This window comes from Parambassis ranga, chromosome 7 (genome assembly GCF_900634625.1).
Source record: "Parambassis ranga chromosome 7, fParRan2.1, whole genome shotgun sequence".
Taxonomy (NCBI): domain Eukaryota; kingdom Metazoa; phylum Chordata; class Actinopteri; family Ambassidae; genus Parambassis; species Parambassis ranga.
Genome location: NC_041028.1, coordinates 10,182,018 through 10,203,805, shown reverse-complemented (window position 1 = coordinate 10,203,805; position 21,788 = coordinate 10,182,018). Strand labels below are relative to the sequence as shown.

Genomic DNA, 21,788 nt, shown 5'->3' with positions numbered 1-21,788 from the left:
TTTTAATTTGTGATTATTGCAGAGGAAAGCAGTGACTGGTCCTGTTCACCACCACTCACTTGCCAGCTGTCCTTTTTTTTTAACCAAAACTTGCCCCTGCCTCCGGCCATTCTTCTTTTGTGACTCTTTTCAAATTAAAAGCCCCCTCAGTGAGTCGCGTGCTGAGTCAATACGCAAAGCGTGTCTAGAGAAGCCAGCAGCGTCGGACCAAACCATTTAACAAGACCCCGGGGGGGATCATCAGCACGTAAACAAATACTTTTCTTGTTAAAGCGAAACCAAAGACGTTTTGTAAAAGTTAAAGCAGCACAACATATAATCAAGTAAACATTATTAAATATAAGAAGTAAGATCTGTTTATAAATATATATTTAATCAAAAGCCATCAAAGACTTTCCTCCTTAACCAGGAAGTGGAGTTGTCTGAAACAGATGTCCCAAGCGCCACTCTCACATCTGACCAGAGAAAGTCTGAGAGACTCCTGCCGCCTCGGAGAGGATGCAGTAGAGGAGCACACCGCAAACTACAAGGTCAGTACAAACAATGCTGTGGTGCTTATCAGCATCATTATTGATCAATGAGAAAATAGCAGTGACAGTGAAGATTGGGGGATGTCTGATCTTGAAGGAAGAAATACTTTAATAAGTGTGTTGGCTTTAAAATAACACCAACATCAGTCATGTATTATGATAAATGTCACTGTTTCAACAGTCATGATGTTTCTGTGCTTTTAGCCAACAGCAGTTCAGGTGGATTTATTTTAAAGTTTTGACATTTATACTGGTCATTATCAGATGGATGCTTTACTGTTGATTAAGCTACCCGACAAGACATAAACTATAACCAGCAGTAATGATCACTTCATATAAATTACTTTACTTCTACATAATGAATACATTTTCAAGGTTGTGCTGTAAATTATTTTTAGTTTAACATAGAAGAGACCGTCAGTATCAGACCATTAAATTAGAATTAAGGCCAAACTGCATTGAGCCAGAATATAATCTGCTAATTTGCTCTGTATTGTTCTATGAATAGAGTTTGTTTGTTTCTTTTATATAATAAACACAGCACTATCTACTGTATATGTCTGTGAGGCGACAGACTAGTTGGTGGCAGTCGTTGGTGTCCACAGCTGCAGAATAAACACAACTGCCTCCAATGCGCATGTTGACAGACATGAAATGTCACTGTGGCGCTGAAGACAACACCTCGGTGTTGTTATTCCCCTGGAGTCCCCTGGTTCTTTTGTCAGCAGCGGGCACTCGGGGGGTGAAAAAGCTGTAACTGCATCCTGCCCCTGGAGAGAGATGACCATCAGTGTGTCCATTCAGAGGCTTCTGAAGTGATGACTCAGAGAGACAAGGTGTCACAATCCACAGCCTTCCCCCTTAACCTCTGCACAACAATGGAGCATCTCTTCTTGCCCTCTGTGTTTGCACTGTCGTTGGGCTGTGACAGCACTGCTGTGTCTGGTGAGCATATGGCCTCCAGTGACTGTGAGCAGGTCAGCACGGTGCTTATTACTCATGCATTGTCTCTGTTGGGCTACTTAACAGTATCTCAGAGAGCACAGGCTGAGGAGAGAGGCTGGCTGAGTTTGTGTTATATCAACCTCCTGTCTGCAGTTTGCTGCTGTATGTCTGTGGAGTTTCCAAACTCAGTGCTGCTGCTTCTTCAAGCAGAGATCTGACTTCAGTGACGTGCTTTGTAACACAACACTTCTTTTTTCTTCTCTCCTTGTGCTCCCCCACATTGATGCACTTTTCTTCCAGCAGGCCATACTGTGTACAGAGTGGATCCATTTTGCTGAATGGATTTTGGCTTTTCATCAGACTCTGAAATAAGGCATGCTGTAAAGTCGTTTGGTTTCTTCCATAGTATCAGCATTCACTTGAGAATCTTAATTACAGGGTTCGAACAGGCCTCGGTCTGGTTTCAGGCAACCCTCACTGTTTCCTCGGCGAGGCTGGTCCCCGTTGGTAATTCCAGGGCCGACCACAGTGGTAATGAGCACGGGGGTGGTGGCCACAATCCAGGAGTACGCAGCTCCTAAGGCTCATGGGAAAGGGTGGTGGGGGAAGTCTGGGAGACAGTAAATCCACATCATGATCTCTTGCCATAAACACCAACTTCCGTAGATGTTACGCTGTCACAGTCCAGTGAACAGCCAGAGGATGGGTGGGACAGTCAGCTCCCATCCCTGACACGTTTCAAGGTAGTCATCATTAGCAGTGATCACACACACTTCCCTCAATTTAGATGTTATGACTACATTAATCAGGTCTGCCGGGTGGAAACTGTGCTATCAGCAGCCATCCCCTACAGGAAATGGATTACTATTCCTGGTACACTCAATCCAAAAAAAAGTCTTGTTTCTTGGCTCTCACCAACAGTATAATTTCAACACTCCAGTGACTTCAGGTTCTCATGAAAACTATGACAAATGGTATCAGTGCTCTGGCAATGAGCTGCAACTTAAATTGAGAGTTTTACTCGAGCTCTCCCACCCACTCAATCAGCCCAGACCACAGACTCTTGTGAAAGTCTTTAGACAGTTATTGGGTGTAAGTGGGTAAATCCCACATTACTCTGCCTGTCTCTTATTACGAGGCTGGATTCCTGTTGACGTCTGAAGTTTTTAGATTGCTGCAGCATGGAGCCATGTGTCTGAGCAGCCCTCAACCTTGCACACTAACTATCCTTCCTCCACCTCTCACTGCAGCCTTGTCTCAATATTGGCCTAACAACACTGCGCAGCCCTGAGTTGTCAGCAGATATTGCGCCCGCAGCAGATTATTGAGGCCAGTTGGTGGATACAGGGTCTTTGTTGCAGTGTTGTTTTACTGACTCAAGCTGCCTAGCTGTGCCTCATTGTGCTACTGGCTGCTCATAGCTGTGTCAGTTCACATGAGTTGCTGTGGTGAATAGGTCTGACCTATGGGATACACAATAATATCCTGTTAGAGGAGGTTCTCATCCACATAGGCTCTGTGTCTTCCTCAGCCCTACAGGAAAAAGCCTGATACCAATCTCCAAACACAGTGGCGAAGACAAGGACTGGGGATTATACTCAGAAGAAGCTGGAGCAACACATTCTTTCATGTGGTGTTTAGCATGGCATCTTACATTCCCTTTGTTCCTGACTAAAAGCACATCATTAACTTCTCATATGAGTTTTGTTTACAAGATATTGACACAGAGATCAGTCTAAAAGTCATCAAGCTTATGAGCTGTTTTTTTATGAATGTGGCATTAAAGCAAGGCAAGCTAATGACATCCTTTAAACAGGTTTGGGCCTGTGAGGCCTCAGGCCTGTGGCCTTTGTAGCTGAAATCAAGGGTGGGTGCAGACATGTGAGGACTGAAATGAATTAATTAAGCTAAAATAAACGGTCAAAATAAAGGCAGCGTTCTGTGAAGTTGTCTCACACCCTAAGGTAATTTCACTAAAGCAGTCCCACACAGACTGCTGACCTGATTTTAAACGCCTCGATTCATCTCCAATTTGTTTAAGTCATCGTTCTTCCTCTTGTTCCATGGAGGATATTGTCACATGTTTGCTGCAGAACAACAATGGAGCAGAGCGGCTGTAAACATGAATTGTGTTGTCCTGTTTGTGAAAGTGTGCAACATTGCACAGGAGTCAGCAGGGATGTTGCATGGACAAGCCCCGCATTGAGACACTCTCCCACTTCAAAGCTCCCAGAGGGCTTTCTGGACACTGGTTGAATAGGAGCAGAGGGAGGGGCGCACAGAGGGAACAGGTGCAGTCCATGAGTGGGGTAATTCCCGCTGCCATCTGCTTTCTTTTTTGGGGTCTGGGCTCTTTAAACGCCCTCTGACACGCCTCACGCCGACACGCTCCCCTAGCCAGCCTCACCATGCCCCGTCACCATGGCACCACGATTCAGATTAACCCCCACACATGTGCCGAGTCAACCGTAGGGGTCTGCCTCTTTTGTGATTGAGCATGGGAGGGAGCAAGAGGAGGAGGAGGTGGGGGATGGAGAGCTGCATAGATAAGTGTGTTAAAAGAACAGTCACTCACTTTTGTTAAGTGGCAGAGTGAGAATGAATGAAGCCACGTGTTGAAAAGTAAAAGTAATCGAAAATATCTTTTACAACAGGTGTTTATAAAACCTCAAGAGCAGACAGTGAAGATGACGGCCATCGAGAGCAAAGAGGAGATCAGTGACACAGACAGTGGGATTATATTACACTCTGGTAAGAACAAACATCCAATATATGTTGATATACTAATATCTGCTAAAAGTGAAATACAAAAAAAAATCCACAAAAACAACATATACAACAAAAACAGGTAGTAGTGTATTATATATATATATATATATATATATATATATATATATATATATATGTGTGTGTGTGTGTGTGTGTGTGTGTGTGTGTGTGTAGAATTATAGTACATTTATAGTACTGTTCAAACATTTGGGGTCACTTGACCAATGTCCAAATTTAAAAAAAAAAACACTTTTTTTCAATGAAGATAACATAAAGTAATCTGACATACAGTGTAGATATTAACTGATCTTTATTGTACAGGTGTACAGAGGCCCATTTCCAGCAACCATCTGTGTTACATTGTGTTAGCTAATCATGTTAAAAGGCTAATTGATGTTTAGAACACTCTTGTCCAATCATGTTAGCACAGTTGAAAACAGTTGTGCTGATCAGAGAAGCTATAAAACTGGCCTGGGTGACCCCGAAATTTTGTAGTGTAAATATTGATGTTTATTTTACGTTTGGTCCAGATGCTGCAGTCTGACTTTATATATATTTACTGCAGGTCCAGACAGCCCCACATCCCCAGTGAAAGACCTCACCACCCACACCAGAGCCCTGAAGCTGAAGCACCAGTCTCTGGAGGACCGTCTAGAGCTCTGCCTGCTGGAGCTCCGGAAACTCTGCATCAGGGAGGCGGTGAGTAGCTCCTTCATATACACTACCAAAAATATTTTGTGCCTAATTTAATCTCATAAAAATAATAAATGAACAGGTAAGTCTTAAGCCTGGGTGTCATATTTTCTTCTTTATTTTGGTCTTCACAGGAGCTGACCGGCACATTGCCCTCAGACTATCCTCTGATGCCAGATGAGAAGCCACCTCGGGTTCGAAGGCGAATTGGAGCTTCATTCAAGCTGGATGAAGGTCTGATTCATCTGGATAAACAGGTTTGGGCCACCAGCAGTGTCAGCAAGTCAGCTGAAAATACGTATATTTACTAGCTAAAACTTGTTGGAATTTGTCTTCATCCCAGGATTCAGAGTTGAAAGTTCTAGAGACAGACTTGGCACTTCAGCGACAGATTTATGAGGCAGCCCGCAAACTCTCCCTGGAGGAGAAATTGAGCAAACCCCAGAAGAAGAGCCGGCTACAGCAGTGCAAGAGGGAGGAGAAGAAAATGAAGGATCTGCAAGAGGCTGTGTTCCAACACAGGATCAAGAGCGCATGCAACTCACCATGCATCAGCACATCAACCACCCAAAACAAAGGTGAGTGACACTGCTGCCCCCTTCAGGCCAGAATGTGCTACATATAAATCATATAAATCATAAGTGTGATGGAAACTTATCAAATGTTTTCTGTGTGCAGATATGAGCATGTCTGATGACAGCTCCCTCTCTGATGTGGTGGCTCTGGATGATGGTGAGCTGACAGTACTTGGTTATTTTATTGGTTATTTTATTCTTATTGTTTGTTTTTGTAAAACCTGTTTCTCTGACCCTCCGTAGATGTGGACTCGCCCACCCCCCTCTCACCTCCAGTATTGGGCACTTCCTATTCAGACCCCCTCCAGCTGTCAGTTAAACCTTTGCAGTCATCTCAGCAGTTCTCAAGTCAGCTCAGTGTGGAGTACGAGCGCTCTCCCATCCAGAACTCTCCTTGGAAAGAGTCCAGTCTGGACCATCCTTACCACAAGGTCACAAAACCTCAGTCAGCAAGCAGCAGCAGGTCCAGGTATGGCGCCATAGTCTGATAACAGCACATAAAATATGATCATAGTTATATGACACCAAAATCTCCTTTGTAATGCTGCGGTTTCACCTCTTAGCAGGGTTAGCATACACTTTGCATAGACTTTGCACATCTCAGTCATTCTTTCTGATTTGTTGTGAGCAGCAGTCCATCAGGAACCCAGGTGTCTACAGAGAGCAGCAGGATCCCTCTCTCTCAGTTTGTCAAGAACTTGGCCCTCCCTCACAGCCACTCCACAAGCGCCCCCTCCACACCAGAGCTGCTTGTACGCCGACAGTACTCCCAGTCCTTTAGGTATGCAAAGACTCTCATGTCTGTTGTGGGGCATAATGTTTGTGTACATTTTGTGTACAGTGTCTTCACTGTTGTGTGTTATGTCTTCTTAGACTTCCAAAAAAGAAGCCTTCTGCTGACTTTGAGCGCCTCGGCTCAGAAAATAGTCGAGGGCGTGCCAGGCTGCCACAGCGGCGCTGCTTGGCTGACTTCATGGTGCGTTCTCCAGAGTACTCTCCCCTGCGTCCCTACCAGTCCAGCTCTGAGGACAGCAGCTCAGAGCACTCATCATCCTCCTACATCGGCTCTCCTGGCAGGGACAGACCCACTGAGATCCCGAAGCTCTTCCCTCCACCTTATGGATTCCACTTTGGAGCGCAGAAGAAAGGACCCTCTGGCTTCCCTAGTCCACACACTAACTCCACCCAGTCTCAGTCCTATGTTCCAGCAGATGAAGGGCCCCTTTCTCCACAGGACCTGGACATGGGGAAGCGTTTCCTGTCTCCCCCTGTTGCATCACACAGCCCTCAGCAAAGACAGTGGCAGGAAGTGGCGTCTTCTCCGAGGGGCATCCTAAAGGCGCCTCCACCTTATAACAGGCTGGTGCGGACCCCCTCGCTGAAAGAATACCCCAACCATGCCATCAGACTTATGCCCAGGGAGATTGTGTCAGAGGAGCTGAAGTCCTGGCATCAAAGGAATCAACTGCAGAAGTTGCGGCCAAACTGTGGGGAACAGCAGGGCCCAATGAATGTCATGAGCCCCACTTCACCTCACATGCCCCCTTTTAAACAGGTTGGTACTGAACACACAGTGATGGTCTGTGAAGCATCAACAAATATGTCCATCACAGTTATTTTAACCAACCAATGCTCAATTTATAGTAAAATCCAGCTACATGTCACAGTTCAACACGTTTTTTGCCTCTTACTTGGCTGGACAAACATTAACACATTGTCTGTTTGTCTCTTTTTCTTCCAGGGTAACGTGATTCTGCAGAGAGCTGCAGACGGGACTCCGGTCCAGTGGTTTGTCGCTGAGGATGCTGAAATTGTGAGCCAGGTGTAAGAGACACCGTCACTCCTCTGCCGTGTGCTGAGTCATTTCTTTTTAATTTATCTACATATTTATTTAAGTCTCTCTGTGAGACTGTTTGTGCAGAAACCTGGACCTATTGGTAATTTAATTCTTAATGTAAGGTGCTATGCCAGTTTTATTTATTTGAAGTAGTTTCATATTAGATTTGAGGTGAATTGAAGCTGATATAACTTCATGTAAGTGTCAGTAAGATCACAGACTTGAGTAATGTTGTGTGGCTGGCACACATTTTGCACATGATATTCACCAACAGTAGATTTAAAAATAAATGTTCCCATTTCTAATATAATTTTGGACAATATTTATCTATTATTTAATGCCCCCATTCCAATATAGATACTTATAACTAATAACCCTTTGAACACACATTTTTTTATGTATAAATGATATACTTCAAATGTGGCAATGTGTCTAGTCATTACATGATATAAGCCGAATTTTAACCTTTGCTATTAACTCTAAATTAATCACTGATGCCTTTGGTGGTTTGATGAATGTTTTCACTGCAATATGGTGTTTTCTTACTAACAGTGTGATTGTATCAGTTTTAAGATATTTTTTGTATATTTGTAATAAAAAATGCGACCAATGTTATATATGGGTGCAATTCTTTTAAGATAAAGACAAGAAACGTATTCATCAAAATATTTAATATTGAGATACAAAGACGAAGGACGGCTCATGGCTCAAAGGCTTCATTGTGAAGCTTCCACAAAAAGTAAGTCACACAGAAAAGCACAAACAGATACGTGCAGAGGAGCGCCCATCGACAGTGGTACAGCCAGTGAGTCAGAGGAAGCTGCCTCCATGTGGATCCACACCTGAGGAGAGTGATCTGTCAACATGTGAACAAACAATCATCATGTTAAAAAAAAAAAAGTTCACTTACGTCCCCGCAGACATCTGTCTCTGGACGCTTCCTGTCTTTTTTTCCTTTGCTTTCTTTGGTAACGCTGCTTTTCCTTTGTGTCTCTGTCGCAGACCATCTGCTGAGGAGCTGTAATGTAAATACTTACATTTACAAAAGGAAGGCAAACAAAACTGAAACTTCAAAGAATAAAAACATCAAGAGCTTCAACAACTTGCAAGTGTCTGTGTTACAGCCCATGAACAGTGCTGTACCTTTTGTTTTGTGTCTTCCTGGTGGTCACTGGTTTTGGTGGGGGGCACTCTGGCTCGGGGGTGGGAGAAGGTTCTGGAGGTTTCTGAGCTGCTGAAGCCTCTGGTGGAGGTTCATCTGGATCAAGTGGCCTGAAACAAAACATGTTGACAAAACGTCACCATACAGTTCAGATATACAACATGACCTCTGAGAGTCCAGCTGACCGGTCATCCACTAAGTAGCTTTCGTCTTTGGTCATGGCCGAGCAGCTGGACTCCGAGCTTGGGGAGGGGGGCGGGCTTGGGTTGGATGACTTCTTGCTGGAAGAGCCACACTTTTTGGAGTCCCTCTTTCTCTTCTCCTGGGAAGATAAAGAACACCTTCACTTTATGGAGAAGAGTGGGAGAGTTTCACAAAGGAGAACGACTTACCTGAGTTTGAGCGGAAATGATTGATGCACTGATCCTTCGACGGAAGCTGTTCTAATCCAAAAAAAAGGAGGAACAGCAATGAAAAGCAGATCCATTAAAGAAGTCCTTCTGATATTTGAAGCCACAAATCTACCTACCTGCTGAGGGCCCCTCCCTCTATTGTCACTCTCCTGTGGCTCTACAACAAGAGATGAGTCAGATTTTGCACACGACAGCAGAACGAGACAAACACTGCATCAGAGCAGCAGAAACCTGGGGAGGCTCTGGGATCGATGATGTTTCTGCAGGTGCTTTGCTGCTGCTGCTGCACCATCTTCTTGGCCTCTTCCAGCTCAGCCACATTTCTGTCATGTCGCCTCCTCAGATTCTCCACATGAGCCACCATGAGCTCGACTGCACGACTCACTCGAGCCTCCTGAAAGTAGTGCATGAGACATTCTATTATTGCCATCTGTTATTAAAATGCTTGTTATTGATTCAGGCCTACAGCATACATGTTTCAACAATGTAGCCTAGGCGTACCTGATGCACGGCACCAAGCACCTCTGCTGTGTTGGAGATTCGCTCCACAGTCCCTCCAAGGATGTCCAGAGACAACTCCAGCCTCTGCAGGATCTTGCTGCGCTTACTGTCCAAACACAGGCCCTTCAGTGTCTGAAATCACACTCAGTCACATCACAGGCACACCTGCTCTCTGGTGGCATCATGAAGATCTACTTGAACCATCACACACGTACCTCCAGGGTCTCTCTGCCTCGGGTCAGCTCTAGCTGGATGTTCTCCTCAGCCAGGTTGCGGGCGTGCTCCTCAGCCTGCAGCCTCTGCTTCAGAGTGTACTGATCACAGCGGAAAGCCAGTGCGATCTGAGAGAAGGCTGCCTGAGAGCAAAACATCACAAATTTATACCTCTACGCTGTGACTGTGGTCCCGAAGATGTTTTATTTTCAGAATATCTTCTGTTTGGTGCAAAGTTTGAGCAACAAAAATAAGGACTATATCTATGAATGTAGCACACAAAACACAGTGTATGTGAAAACAAAGAGGAAAATCATTTGATTGACTCAGAGTGTGGTGGTGTTACCTCCACAGCCTTCTCTGACATCTCTGCACTGTCAGAAAACAAGAGGTTTGAAAAAAATAATTAAAAGGTCGAATGAAACTTATTAAATATATTTATGTGTCCAATGCTGCACCTGTTGAGGCCCACTCGCTCTATGATAGATAGCTCACTCCAGCTTGTGGCTAGCAGCTCCTCTTGACTGGTTTCTGTTAATAAAACATTACATTTAGAGCTGTGACGCCTGTTTAAAGGGTTTTTATTGTATTTATTTTATTTTAATCTGTTACCGTCCACGCTGTCCTCACTGTCCTGCATGGTGGACAGGTTGTAAGTGTTTGTCTCTGCATCAGACTGAAAGCAGTTAAAAACAATAGCATTAAATAAACAGAGTTCACAGGTTGGCTTGCTGGTAGATTACTTGACTCACCTCAGCGTTCATCACTGCGTCAGCAGCTGTCTGCACCTCAATAATCCCACAGTCTGAGCCAACCTGATCAAATAACTCTAGTCCTCCTTACAGTCCACAGCTAGTTCCCATTAGTACAGAAAACTCAAATACGTTATCACCGGAGCGCCTTGGATTCATTTCTCCCTCTGCCTTTCTCCTGTACTCAGAATAGTTAATCCTATTAAGAGATCCACAGTCAAACCAGAGGAGGACGAACCAAAGAGGCTCATGGGTAGCAACAGGTAGCTTTACTGTTATAAAGTTTACAATATTAAACTTTTTCACAATATCCTATTTTTTTAGATACTTTTTTCCATTAACTGTAAGCCGATATTATCCCAACCAAAAGAAATAAATGCTTGAAATATATCACTGTGTGTACTGAACCTATATAACACAGTTGTTTTGAATTAGAACTGGAATAAATATATATATTATACATGTACTTTTATAAACATTTCCACAATTATCCATTTAAGTTGCTCCTTTATGTAGCAAATTGTGTGTGTATCCAACTGCTGTATTTGGCTTTGCGGGCACACTCTTGTGTTTTTTTTTTCAAACTGCCCACATATATGTTAATGGTAAATAATATCCTAGTAATTTTTGCATGCAAGTTGAAACCATACGCATATATCAGGAAAGGACCCATCATGGAAACGGTGTAAAAACAAAAAAACTAAAAGATAAATAGCCCTGCTGCTTTTGTTGGCATGTTTGTCTTCTTCCACAAAAACATCATGGCCATGTTATTTTGTAGGACATAAAATTGGACTGACCTAATGCACATATAACTGTCATCATTTCACCACCTCATAAAACACACAAATCTTATACCCTTATATTAACTTAATATGAAAAATGAGCTGCTCAAGTTCATAAACTGGCCCCTCTCATTCAGCGTCAAGAGTGTGATGTCCATAAAATGCTACGAACAAAATTATGGTATTACTGTGTCAACCATATTGAAAAAGAATAAGCCACATAAAACTTTTAAACACAAAAACAGGCGAATCTGCGAAGAAATAAAAACCACTCAAATCAAAGAGCTTTGGAGCATCTCCACTTTTATTAATAGAAAAGCTGTACTTTAGTAGAGGCGCTGGGGTTTGCCCATAGTGCTTTTGATGTACAGGGCACGCACATTCTGCCAGTTCTTCTTCAGCAGAGACACCAGGAAGTTGACAGCCAGGTGGATGTTGTACACAAGTTCATCCTCTGTCATCTTCACGTGTCCTACAGCCACAGCCAGACACAGCACCTACAACACAAAAAACAAGGTTAATGTTCACTGACCGGTAATCACACCCTTATTAAAATGTGGCAAAAAAGCCACAAAAAAAATAAATAAAAATCATCCAGGTCGTCACCTTCTTCATCTGGAATTTGATGGTGGATTTGACCTCATCCACCTTGGTGTTTAGATTCTCGTTGTGGGTGAGCAGGGAGGGGAACTTGCCGGCCTTGTTCAGACCAGGTCCCAGGATACGGGGGATCTGTTTGATGAGGGACTCAGAAGCCAGGAAGGCATCATACTTCTTGGCTGGAAGAGGCAAACGAGAGCATAGTTAGGAAACCTGTTTGACTCAAATGGGTTTGATCAGGTTTCCAGGACTCATCATACCAAGCTTCTTGACCAGCTTTTTGTTCTTGTTGAGCTTCTTGAGAGCCTCAATGTCCATGTGGGGCATGTCAGCAACTTTGGCCTCATCACAGTGCTGCTGGTCTCCCAGGACACAGACGGAGAACTTTGGCCTGGGGAGAGTCTTCAGCCTGCAGGGGGTGTCAGACGGTGGTCAAGCAGACAAAAGACGCTCATGCACGTACACCTGCTAATTTATGCATGTTTGCTACAATTCAGTCAGTAAATTAATTAAATCCTAAAGTGATACTGTTTCATTGTAATTTCTCAACTTTTAACATGTGAACATGTTATATACTCTACCATTTTCCAAATGACACCGCTGCAATTTTACTGTGTAATAAAAAAATTCTTACCCATACCACCACAGTGGCCGACGTCCAGCTGGCCTCTCTGGCAGTATAAACTACAAACTGTTCGGCCTGAGGACATGAACCTACCAGCTCAGCCACTCACAGCCTCCCCTCATGTTTTAAGACCCAGGGTAGGGGTCCGTCTGCTTTGCCTCCACCAGCCAAGGCTGAGTCGGCTCAGTCAGACTACCCAGAGTACTTCTCCATGTCTGCCCCTGGCCAGTCTGGACTTTACAACAACATTATCTGCTACTTGCCATATTGTAACATGGCTGTTTTGATACTCAGACAGGGCTGGCAGCAAACAAGGAAAAGGTTGGGTGAGACAGTAAAAGGTCGAACCTGACGGTGCCGGAGAAACGTTTGTCCTTCTGGGGATCATAGTTTTTCAGGCTAATCTGCAGCTCCACGCTCTCCACAAACCTGTGAGGACATGACAAGTTACTCATCCTGCTGCTGGGTGTTATTTATGTAATGGCTTTAATACTTTTCTTCATACAAACTTACTTCCTTGGCTTGGTCACCGAGCCCTGGAGGACCTCCTTCACAGCTTCATACAACGTATCTCTGGAGACCTTACTGTAAAACAAACAAATGGTGTAAAACTTGTTAAAGTGGCTGTAAGTAAGAGCGATCCATATATCCCATAAAAAACGGGTCATCTGTAGTGCACCATCCGAGCACCGAAAAAAGTCACAAATGGTTGCAAAGTGCGCACAAAAATCAAACCGTAACCTCCAACAATGTTGATTTAATCATCCGATAGAAGATAGAGTATTGAAATATGTTTTAAATCGGTGGATGACAGTGGATTACATCTAAAACCGTTTTACCATTACAGGACACCGGCAGATGAACCGGCCACACGCGTAACATTCAGCCTCAACTAATATTGAAAATCTGAGCTTAAAGGTCTACAATTACACTTCGTATGCTTGGGTGAGTAACAAATAACAATATAGCCGTGTGTGCAGTTAATTGTTATAACATTTGTATAAAATCGGGGCCAACCTCATTTTAGCAGCTCGTCCCTCTCGCCTAGCTAGGTTGAAAAGGAAGTAGACCAGGATGTTACGACAAATAAAGGCGACCCACAGTGACGTCATCAAAACGCGCAAAGCATTTTTATAGGCTGTGTCTCATTTCAGGGTCTGCATCCTTCTGAGTGCGCATTTTAAGGCCGCTTACGTCACAAAGCTGCGCGAAGGCTGTCCCAATTCGCCAAAAGTCGAAGGGTCCTTCAAATGCGTCCTCCAAATGCGTCCTCCTTTTGCCTGAATTTGGAGGACGCATCGCTACCATCCTTCGTGGCCTTAAATATCCCACAATGCTTTGCGGACCTACTTTTTGTCCAATAGTAGGATGACGGACCAAGCGAGCGGCAGCGGCACCGGCAGGAGTGCCGAATTCACATTTAAATGTAAGTAAAGAGCAGTAGTTCGAGAGTTTTAAAATGCTAGTAGTGACAGTGGCATTAAAAAAATGAGTTTTATATTTACAAACATGACGTCCTGTTGATACGAGGCGCTAAAACTAAACGCTTTGATTGAATGTTGTTTCTGGACTGTTTACTGTAGTATAGTATAAAGTATAGTTCACGTGAGGAGCAATATTATCGTTATTATATCAAACGGTCATTCTGCCTGTTGTCATTTTGTTGAAGGAGGAGCAGAGAGAAACAGAAGAAAACCTGACAATTGATAACGGAGGAGATGAGGCTGGAGAGGGAGGGAGAGAGAGAGAGAGAGAGAGGGGGGGGAGAGAGAGAGAGAGAGAGAGAGAGGAGAGAGAGGAGAGAGGGAGGGAGAGAGAGAGAGAGAGAGGGGGGAGAGAGAGAGGGAGAGAGAGAGAGAGAGAGGGGAGAGGGGGAGAGAGAGAGAGAGAGAGAGGAGAGAGAGGAGAGAGGGAGAGAGAGAGAGAGAGGAGGGGGGAGAGAGAGAGGGAGAGAGAGAGAGAGAGAGAGAGAGGAGAGAGAGGAGAGAGGGAGGGAGAGAGAGAGAGAGAGAGAGGGGGAGAGAGAGAGGGAGAGAGAGAGAGAGAGAGAGAGGGGGAGAGAGAGAGAGAGAGAGAGAGAGAGGGGGAGAGAGGGAGAGCAGAGAAAGAACGGACAGACCTCAGCTCATTGAGAGGATGGTGGACAGCAGTGATTTTATGTTCTGTGTTATTTAAATGTTACTTATTAAATTAAAGGATGATATTAAATCGTTCTTGTCTCTGTGTTCTTAAACTCTTCTAACCTTGTTACATTATGTGTTTCATCACCTATTTATAATTTAAGTAAACTTTTGAACAACTTCTCAGTGACCACAGTAAATCATTTATTGTGTGTGTGTTGTGTTATGTACAATATTTACAAAGACACAGTTTGAACATTTCTAACTATTTACCAGTGGGCATTATGAAAATGTACAGTTTATTATTTATAAAAGATCAGCAGAAAATACTATTCACAAAGAACATATATATAAATGTTTGGCTGAGCAGGAGTCCTTGGTGCTGCTGGACTGGATGATGCCACGGTGAAGACCTTGGAGTCCTCTGGCTGTGAGTGGGACATCATCTGGGGGAGGGGGGTGTCTGTCTCCTCTGTCCACCACATCGTCCATCAGGGTTTGCAGAGCGGACGATCGGCGGCTGCCATGTTACTAAAGATGTTTTTAAAAAGGGCAAAAATAAAAATAATAACTTCAACAGAGCGGCTTCCAACGCAGCTTAAAATATGAAAAGCTATAAAATATGTATCCTCACCCTCCAAAGGTGATGATGGTCAGTACACCTCCTCCAGGACAGACAGCTGGTCCTGCAGGGAGCCCCACTCTCCTCCACCCAGCAGTAATTCTCTGGTGCAGTGACAGACCTGATGCTTAATGACACATTAAAGCAGTGGTTTCAGGGTTATTTGCAGGGTTCGTACACATTTAGCTATTTATTTAAAGTATTAAAATTACAAACAGACCCTGTATAAAGTCTTACAATTGAATCAAATATAAATTACATTTAATCATATTTGTCTATCTACTGGTTATATATCTAGCGTTTGCTCAGTAACTGGTATATTAATTATGATCAATAATATGGTTAAACAGCAGCTTACCGTCACCTCCCCACTGCGCTCTCCCAGCCTGAAGAAAATGAGCCGTCACCGGTTTTGCTGCCGCTGGAGCCGCCTCTCCTCTTCCTCCAACAACAAATAAATATATTAAAATATTCCAAATGTCTAAATCCACACTGTTGTCCCGCTTGTTGTGTAGTCCGTGTTGTGTCGCTGTCGCTGCTTTTGTTTTTCCCGGGGCAAAATTTATGACGTCGCGCCACAATCAGGAAGTGCTTTGAAGGCCAGACCGTCCCATTTACCAACGGTGGAGGATCCTCCGGAGGATCCTCAGGAGGACGCGGCCTCCTGAGACCGCGTAGGCTGCGTCCTCCGAAGGATGCAGACCCTGAATTGGGACACAGCCATAGACAAAAAACAACAATGGGCTCTATGCAGCCATCATTTCCGGGATTGATGTAAGGATGGAACGGTATTTCCGGTCGGACTGTGCAGACGTGCCAGGAACATGGAGTTCACTCGGGGCCTTTTGGAGTTACCAAAGTTTTCTGTTAACGATGTACGTCGTATTGTAAGAACATCGAGTACAACGCCACAGAGTAAGCTTGAAAAGGGTTTCAAGTTCTATGCGTCCTCGTATCTCTGCAATTTCGAAGGTAAGTTGTCAACGCTAGCTCTAGCTAGCCTGCGCTACAAGCCTAGTGATGTGACTGGTGTTTTTTTGTCATGATCCGTCCTGCTTCATTTTAATCATGTTACTAGAATTGCCTCGGAAGTTATTGTTAGAGACAAGACCAGTGTTGTGACAGTTTATAAGAACAATTTCAAAGTTTAGCTGGTACAGGTTGTAATGCATTATTTGTAGTCTTGTTTCATTAATGCAGAACATGACACCACTCAAATGTGCATTTTAACTGGAGTTAAAATTAAGTTCAAAGAAAGCTTGTTCATTGAACTATTGCATTACTTGGTTCATGTGCAATACTGCACAAGAATGAGACAGTATAGCCAAGTATGCCAGTAGGCGGGTGATGCAGAACAGCACTAATGTTACATGTGACAGGATATGAGTGGCTTACACCACTAACAACCTGACAGGAGAGGTTTGCTCCTATTGCGGTTATTGATTTAGTTTTGAACATTGTATTTTTGCCTCTGTGCGTTTCAGATGACATTACGTGATTCACAGCCAGATGTGCTGATTTCCAGCTACTGCACTTGTGTAGCGGGTTGTGGATCTGGAACCACTTGGTTGCATTGCTTTTCCAGACAGCTCACTATTCTGAATGTGGCATGTCTGTTGTCCCTCCAGTCCTTTCATGCACAGAGACGGAACAGAAGTGGCATAAACCGCGAACAATGGTTTGTATCATTGAAGTATCTAATGCTTGTGTCACACTTACCAGTCACTTTCCTACCACTGTTTCAATAAACAGGGGGTGAAACCAGGATGCCATGGTTGTTATAAAGCCCAAACCAGGTGCTACTTCAGCCAGTGGAGTTAGGTATGTAGATGCAAATTTAATTTAACAGTGTGTTTGCTATTGATTGTTGATTGATATTATTCCTTTTTGCTGTTGCTGTTAAATGTCTGTGTACACAAATAATGTTGACTACCTGTTATTTCAGAGCTGCACTTTACAAGGCCTACAGCGGTGAGCTCCCAGTTCCCTCTACCCTGGACCTGCCTATGCTGGAATGAAGGCGGAGTCTCTTCCACTAATCTGCCAAATGAACATCTCAGCTGACAAGCCATGCATAAGTGAATTCAACACAATAATAAAAACATGAAATCAAGCATTTTAAAATATAGTCATTTATTTTGTTAATTGTATTGTTATTGTACATTGTATTCTTTGTATTTCATTTCATTTGTATTCATTGTATTTTTTGCAAATGAAAGTAAGAAAATCATTACATACTGTTTCTTTTTTTAATGTTTAGATTAGCCATTTCTTGCCCAGGCTTTCACCAAGGGACCATTTTGATAGTTCACCAAAAGACAGGCAACAGTAAAAAGTTGGTTAATGCTACCTGTAAGTGCAAGGGGTATCACTGTGCTGAATATGAAACAGTACAGGCACGGCTCCAGACCGCAGTCGTCGTCTTCCAGCCGGAGTGGGAGACTCGATCAGATCACCAGGAAGAAAGTGTCGTGAACACACTCTGGAACTATTAGTGACTATGAAACGGTCTCTCCTGATGTTAATTACCCACCGTCTCTGTAACTCTTCATCTTTCGGGAAAGTGTGGAAACTCAGGTACGAATTACACCTAGCTGATGCTGTGCAGAAAGGCACACAACAGTGGTGGCTAGAGCTGCTGTCCTCACGTTTTTGAAAGGATAATTTTGTGCGTTTACATGTCATATTTATATGTAGAGTTAGACGCATAGTAACAAAAAAACACAAAAGTTTGCAGCGAAGATTGACGAGCAGTGATGAAAAAAGATAAGCTAGCATAGTGTGTGCAGTCCAGCGCGCATTCAACAGTTACCGGATGTTTGCATGCATCCCGACCTTTCAGCGGAAATGACGTCACGTTCCTGCGTGCATAGCGGGCATTGAGGCAAAACTAAACACACACAGGTATATTAAAAATAAAAATATATAGTAAAATTTAGAAATGTGAAATCTGTGCAAAAAAGTATTAGTTACAATTCTTTTGCCGAAAGGGGAATAGGTGGGAAAAATCTTTGGGCCTAATTAAACTACAAAAATACACAGTTGCTGTCTGAATAGAATGACAAGGTGCATCCTGTTAGCTGGATATCAGACAAAAGTCTTGACATGGCAGACTAATTAAATGTTCTAATCCCAAACATGCAATGTGCAACTACAGAAAAAAAGTCAGAGAGGGATTATTCATCACAGTCAAAATAATTTATTTATACAGATTTTATTATTAATGCATGTCAGGTGAAACCAAACTTCATGTGTGTGTAATTCTTTTCAAAGCAGCTAGGAGAGACTTTTTCAGGAAGGTCTCATTTAACATCAGGCAATTGGACAGAGAGTTTTTATGTGCCTCGCTTACCTGAAAAAAAAAACAGATTGTTCACATATAGAAGAATTACAAAGTCAGATTTATTTGCTGTTCAGCCATTATGCATAATTGTACAAACTTACATGACTGCTATATTTGGTGAGTACTGTTAGCATCATTTTTGCGAATTTCACAGACTTGGTGAAATGAGGGACGTGGCTGACGAGCTGTTCGGTAAACTGAGTGAAAAGTTCTTCACTCAAGACAATCTGGAAAAAAAGATAGTAAAATAGATTACTGTGACTATTATAATAACTCCACAGGTTTCCCATAAATAATCGAGTGTGTTACCTTGGAGTCTAGCAGGCTATGGATAACAGAGAGCACTGGCTCACTCCATGTAATTTGAAATGTCATCCTGTAGGTAAACAAACATTATTTGGTTGAGCTTCTTGTCACTGAAGTTACAAGTGAGCAGAGGTTAAATGTGTAATCTCACTGAAACACCAGTAGCCTGTAGTGAGAATCCAGACAGCCCTCTATTAGTCGGCTCAGCAGCTCAGCCTGTGGATGCCCTGAATACAAACAAAACAGAGGATGAGTTAATGAAGTGGCCAAGGACTGGCCCATGAAATTAACCCATCACCCCTGTTATTGTGTACTTGAACCAGGACGCCAGGTTTAAAGCTTTATAACCTTTACATACCCTGACACAGAGAGGGCAAGTAAGAAAATATGACTACAGCATTCAAAACTATTCTTCTACATTTACTGAACATACACCTTCACCTTAATAATTAGTATTAAACCAGTTCAACAGACTATTTGAATATGTAGGAAGGATCCTCATCCACCTGCACAAACAACAAAAGGAGTGATGTCTGACTTCACAGTTACCAACTGGCTCTTCCTGATTTTAAGAATTAGAACGCCATAAATTGGCCTTTTCCTCACCTATGTCCTTCTCCTCTAGCACCGGTTTTATTAAGGCATGGCACATTGGTCTGGGGTATTGGCCACACAGTGATGTCATGGCACTGACCAGACACCTAGAGGCTGGTTCCGACAGGGACAGGACCTGAAATAAATAATAATAAATAAAATAGTATCCTGACACGATTAAATACAGAGATGCACTTTATTTCTTCCACATAACTATTAATGTACCTTCTCCACCAGGAGACTCTTGATGAGAGTCGCTGCTGTGGTGTAGCTCAGATCAGGAGAGACAGACAAAATGCTGCTGCACAGTCTGGGGAGAGTCTGTTCTGATAAATCAGGCAAACTCAGCATGCTACACAAGAGCTCCACCTAAACAGGGCAAGAGGTGGAAACAGCACATATAATATGATGGGTTTGGTTAAGCTTCTAGAGTGGTTAAAAGTGTATTTTTGTTTTGATGAGTGAACTTAACATTAAACAGATCAGTGGTTAGTTTAGTGTGGTACTTATTATTGTCTCTGATTCTAAATGGATTCCTTGTGTAGAGCTGCCAGACACCTATATTTTGTATGGACAATAATAGGATGGATGCACAAAATTAAATCTAGTGCAATTCGCTGTAAATACATAAGTGTGACTATAGATCATTGAAACAGCTACAATGACCTTTGAGGACTTTTTCTCTAATAAGCTTGTGGAAGGTACAACAGTGACCATGACCAGACCAAGAACAGAAAAAACAATGGGTCTGTTACCTTACACTTAACATTACTATCAAACCAATATGGAGAGGAGTATTTTTATTATTGTACAGTCTTCCTATTTTAGAGGAGTTTTTTCTTTGGCTCTGGCTAAATGCTCTTTAGGGGGTGTGAAAATCCCTGTATGTAGAGAAAAAACCTTGTACTTACTTGGCTGGGGTCACACTCATTCAGCACCTTAAACACATCTGTGCAGCTTTGGTCCCACTGAAACAAACACAAATGCTTTGAGTAGTTCTGAATGTCACTCACAGTGCTGTACAGACAGACATTCTGCTCACCTCTGTCTGACTTTCCAGTAACTCCTTTATTTGAAGAACAGAGGCCTAAAAACCACAAAAATAGCAGCATATCTTCAACTTATAGACAAAATGTGTAATGCATGTGGATCCGTTCATTTACTTACCTTTATATGTTCAGGCAAAACATCAGATGAACTGTCAGGTGCAGGAGTTTCTGTTGGAGTGTCACATTTTGATCTTCCTGTTGACTCCTTTTCTTTGTCCTTTTCTTTTCGCTCATTCTCACAAACATCCATCTTCATCCGTTTACTGTGCTGTCCCATTTCTTCACCATCTGATTCCACAATCACAGAACTCCCCTTCCGTTTCCTTTGTGTCCCCAGTTCATATAAATCAGACACACCGGGACATTCAGATTCTACTGCCTGACAGCTGAAGCATTTAGTCCATCCTCCTGGCTCACCAAAACCGCCCAAACGCTGTGACAGCACCTTGAGTCTCTTTGTGCACAGTGAGGTGTGCAGAGGCCTGTCATGTTGGGTCGCCAGACTTCTTTCCAGCTGTCCACACAGAGCCGTGACCCAGGGGTTTGGGAGAGAGTCCTGGCTAAGACATTTGAGCAGATGGAGGGCAGTGGGACCAGAGAGACCAGGTTGGACCAGGTACATGAAGGACAGCAGGTTTTGTTTGAATAAGGCAGGAAACAGACAGACTAATGGTTTACTAGAGGAGGAGAGTACAGAAACAACAGGTGACAGAAATCAGCGTGGTATGGTTTTACAACAATATTAAGGCGCAGCAAAGTAACTGTATACAGACACTCTACAGAGGCAGACCAGTGTTAAGTACTCACGCAGTTAGTGTGTTGCTTCCAGCCTCCGGTGCTGTTATTTCGTGTCGGCACAGAGTTTCTAAGAGGTTACTCAGGGTCATGTAGGGGTCAGCCCGCTGCTGTCTGTGGAAGACTTCCAGCGCTCTGTGAGCCCCGAACACTCCGGACATCAGCGACCGAACAAGCAGCTTTGACTGCCCGTCAAAATGACCCAGAAAGAAGTCGGTCATGATGGCAGATCATGTTTCGCGGCTGCTTCTTCTTCGTGGTTTCTCTTCTTCTTCTAGTTTTAAGGCGGTTGCCATCAAGTTCATTGGTGCATTTCCGCCACCTTCTGTTCTGGAATGTGTATCGGATGAGGTTTCGCAATCTACTATATTCATTCATAAAAACTGACCCCGACTCCGTTTAGAAGGTTAACCAGACTGTCAGGATCTCACCCACTCATATCTTATACTTGAACTTCTGCAATTCATATTTTCTGTCTGTCTAAATAAAACCATAGACTGCATATGAAGGATGGACGTAACTCCTGTTTCAATGCAATTTGTTGTTTAGGCATTGAGAC

At 43.3% G+C, this 21,788-nt stretch overlaps 3 protein-coding genes and 1 long non-coding RNA gene across 6 annotated transcripts; 2 read left to right on the top strand and 2 right to left on the bottom strand.

Moving 5' to 3' along the window:
- The first annotated feature begins 471 nt into the window (after positions 1-471).
- inavaa (innate immunity activator a) lies at positions 472-7,950 on the top strand. Of its 3 annotated transcripts, XM_028410136.1 has the most exons (11): positions 476-530; positions 1,205-1,475; positions 4,130-4,226; positions 4,810-4,943; positions 5,072-5,194; positions 5,281-5,515; positions 5,616-5,669; positions 5,756-5,981; positions 6,144-6,293; positions 6,386-7,067; positions 7,254-7,950. In XM_028410136.1, exons 3-11 carry the CDS (start codon positions 4,163-4,165, stop codon positions 7,338-7,340), a joined length of 1,755 nt encoding a protein of 584 aa, XP_028265937.1. In that variant the 5' UTR covers positions 476-530; positions 1,205-1,475; positions 4,130-4,162; the 3' UTR covers positions 7,341-7,950. The 3 variants fall into 3 exon arrangements, with proteins under 3 accessions (XP_028265935.1, XP_028265938.1, XP_028265937.1); XM_028410134.1 differs by lacking the exon at positions 1,205-1,475 and having other exon boundaries at positions 472-530; XM_028410137.1 differs by lacking the exon at positions 1,205-1,475 and having other exon boundaries at positions 472-530; positions 6,386-7,071; positions 7,254-7,314.
- A 3,507-nt stretch (positions 7,951-11,457) lies between these two features.
- Positions 11,458-13,492, bottom strand: rpl10a (ribosomal protein L10a). Its single transcript, XM_028409813.1, has 6 exons — positions 13,418-13,492; positions 12,914-12,985; positions 12,749-12,829; positions 12,036-12,184; positions 11,782-11,954; positions 11,458-11,672 (listed from the first exon to the last, which is right to left on the bottom strand). The coding sequence occupies exons 1-6, from the start codon at positions 13,420-13,422 to the stop codon at positions 11,502-11,504; spliced, it is 651 nt and encodes a 216-aa protein (XP_028265614.1). The 5' UTR covers positions 13,423-13,492; the 3' UTR covers positions 11,458-11,501.
- A 2,273-nt stretch (positions 13,493-15,765) lies between these two features.
- LOC114438849 (uncharacterized) lies at positions 15,766-17,266 on the top strand. The gene is made up of 4 exons (XR_003671000.1): positions 15,766-16,114; positions 16,627-16,820; positions 16,895-16,963; positions 17,088-17,266. It is a non-coding gene; the product is annotated as an uncharacterized LOC114438849 (long non-coding RNA).
- Positions 17,267-18,389: 1,123 nt separating this feature from the next.
- On the bottom strand, positions 18,390-21,481 carry fance (FA complementation group E). Its single transcript, XM_028410278.1, has 10 exons — positions 21,242-21,481; positions 20,553-21,111; positions 20,428-20,472; positions 20,297-20,353; positions 19,611-19,754; positions 19,398-19,521; positions 18,943-19,018; positions 18,795-18,861; positions 18,587-18,712; positions 18,390-18,494 (listed from the first exon to the last, which is right to left on the bottom strand). The coding sequence occupies exons 1-10, from the start codon at positions 21,448-21,450 to the stop codon at positions 18,390-18,392; spliced, it is 1,512 nt and encodes a 503-aa protein (XP_028266079.1). The 5' UTR covers positions 21,451-21,481.
- Between the last annotated feature and the right edge of the window lie 307 nt (positions 21,482-21,788).

What these genes read in the sequence shown, in the direction of transcription:
- fance (XM_028410278.1), bottom strand. Translation starts at nt 21,450, where the DNA reads ATGACCGACTTCTTTCTGGGTCATTTTGACGGGCAGTCAAAGCTGCTT. An exon ending in AGAGTCTCCTGGTGGAGAAG is followed by an intron (nt 19,522 to 19,610) that starts GTACATTAATAG and finishes TATTTATTTCAG; the next exon opens with GTCCTGTCCCTGTCGGAACC. An exon ending in TCACCAAATATAGCAGTCAT is followed by an intron (nt 18,495 to 18,586) that starts GTAAGTTTGTAC and finishes TTTTTTTTTCAG; the next exon opens with GTAAGCGAGGCACATAAAAA.
- inavaa (XM_028410134.1), top strand. Translation starts at nt 4,163, where the DNA reads ATGACGGCCATCGAGAGCAAAGAGGAGATCAGTGACACAGACAGTGGG. An exon ending in ATCAACCACCCAAAACAAAG is followed by an intron (nt 5,516 to 5,615) that starts GTGAGTGACACT and finishes TTCTGTGTGCAG; the next exon opens with ATATGAGCATGTCTGATGAC. An exon ending in CAGTACTCCCAGTCCTTTAG is followed by an intron (nt 6,294 to 6,385) that starts GTATGCAAAGAC and finishes ATGTCTTCTTAG; the next exon opens with ACTTCCAAAAAAGAAGCCTT.
- rpl10a (XM_028409813.1), bottom strand. An exon ending in AAAGCTGGTCAAGAAGCTTG is followed by an intron (nt 11,955 to 12,035) that starts GTATGATGAGTC and finishes TGCCTCTTCCAG; the next exon opens with CCAAGAAGTATGATGCCTTC. An exon ending in TCAAATTCCAGATGAAGAAG is followed by an intron (nt 11,673 to 11,781) that starts GTGACGACCTGG and finishes TTTGTGTTGTAG; the next exon opens with GTGCTGTGTCTGGCTGTGGC.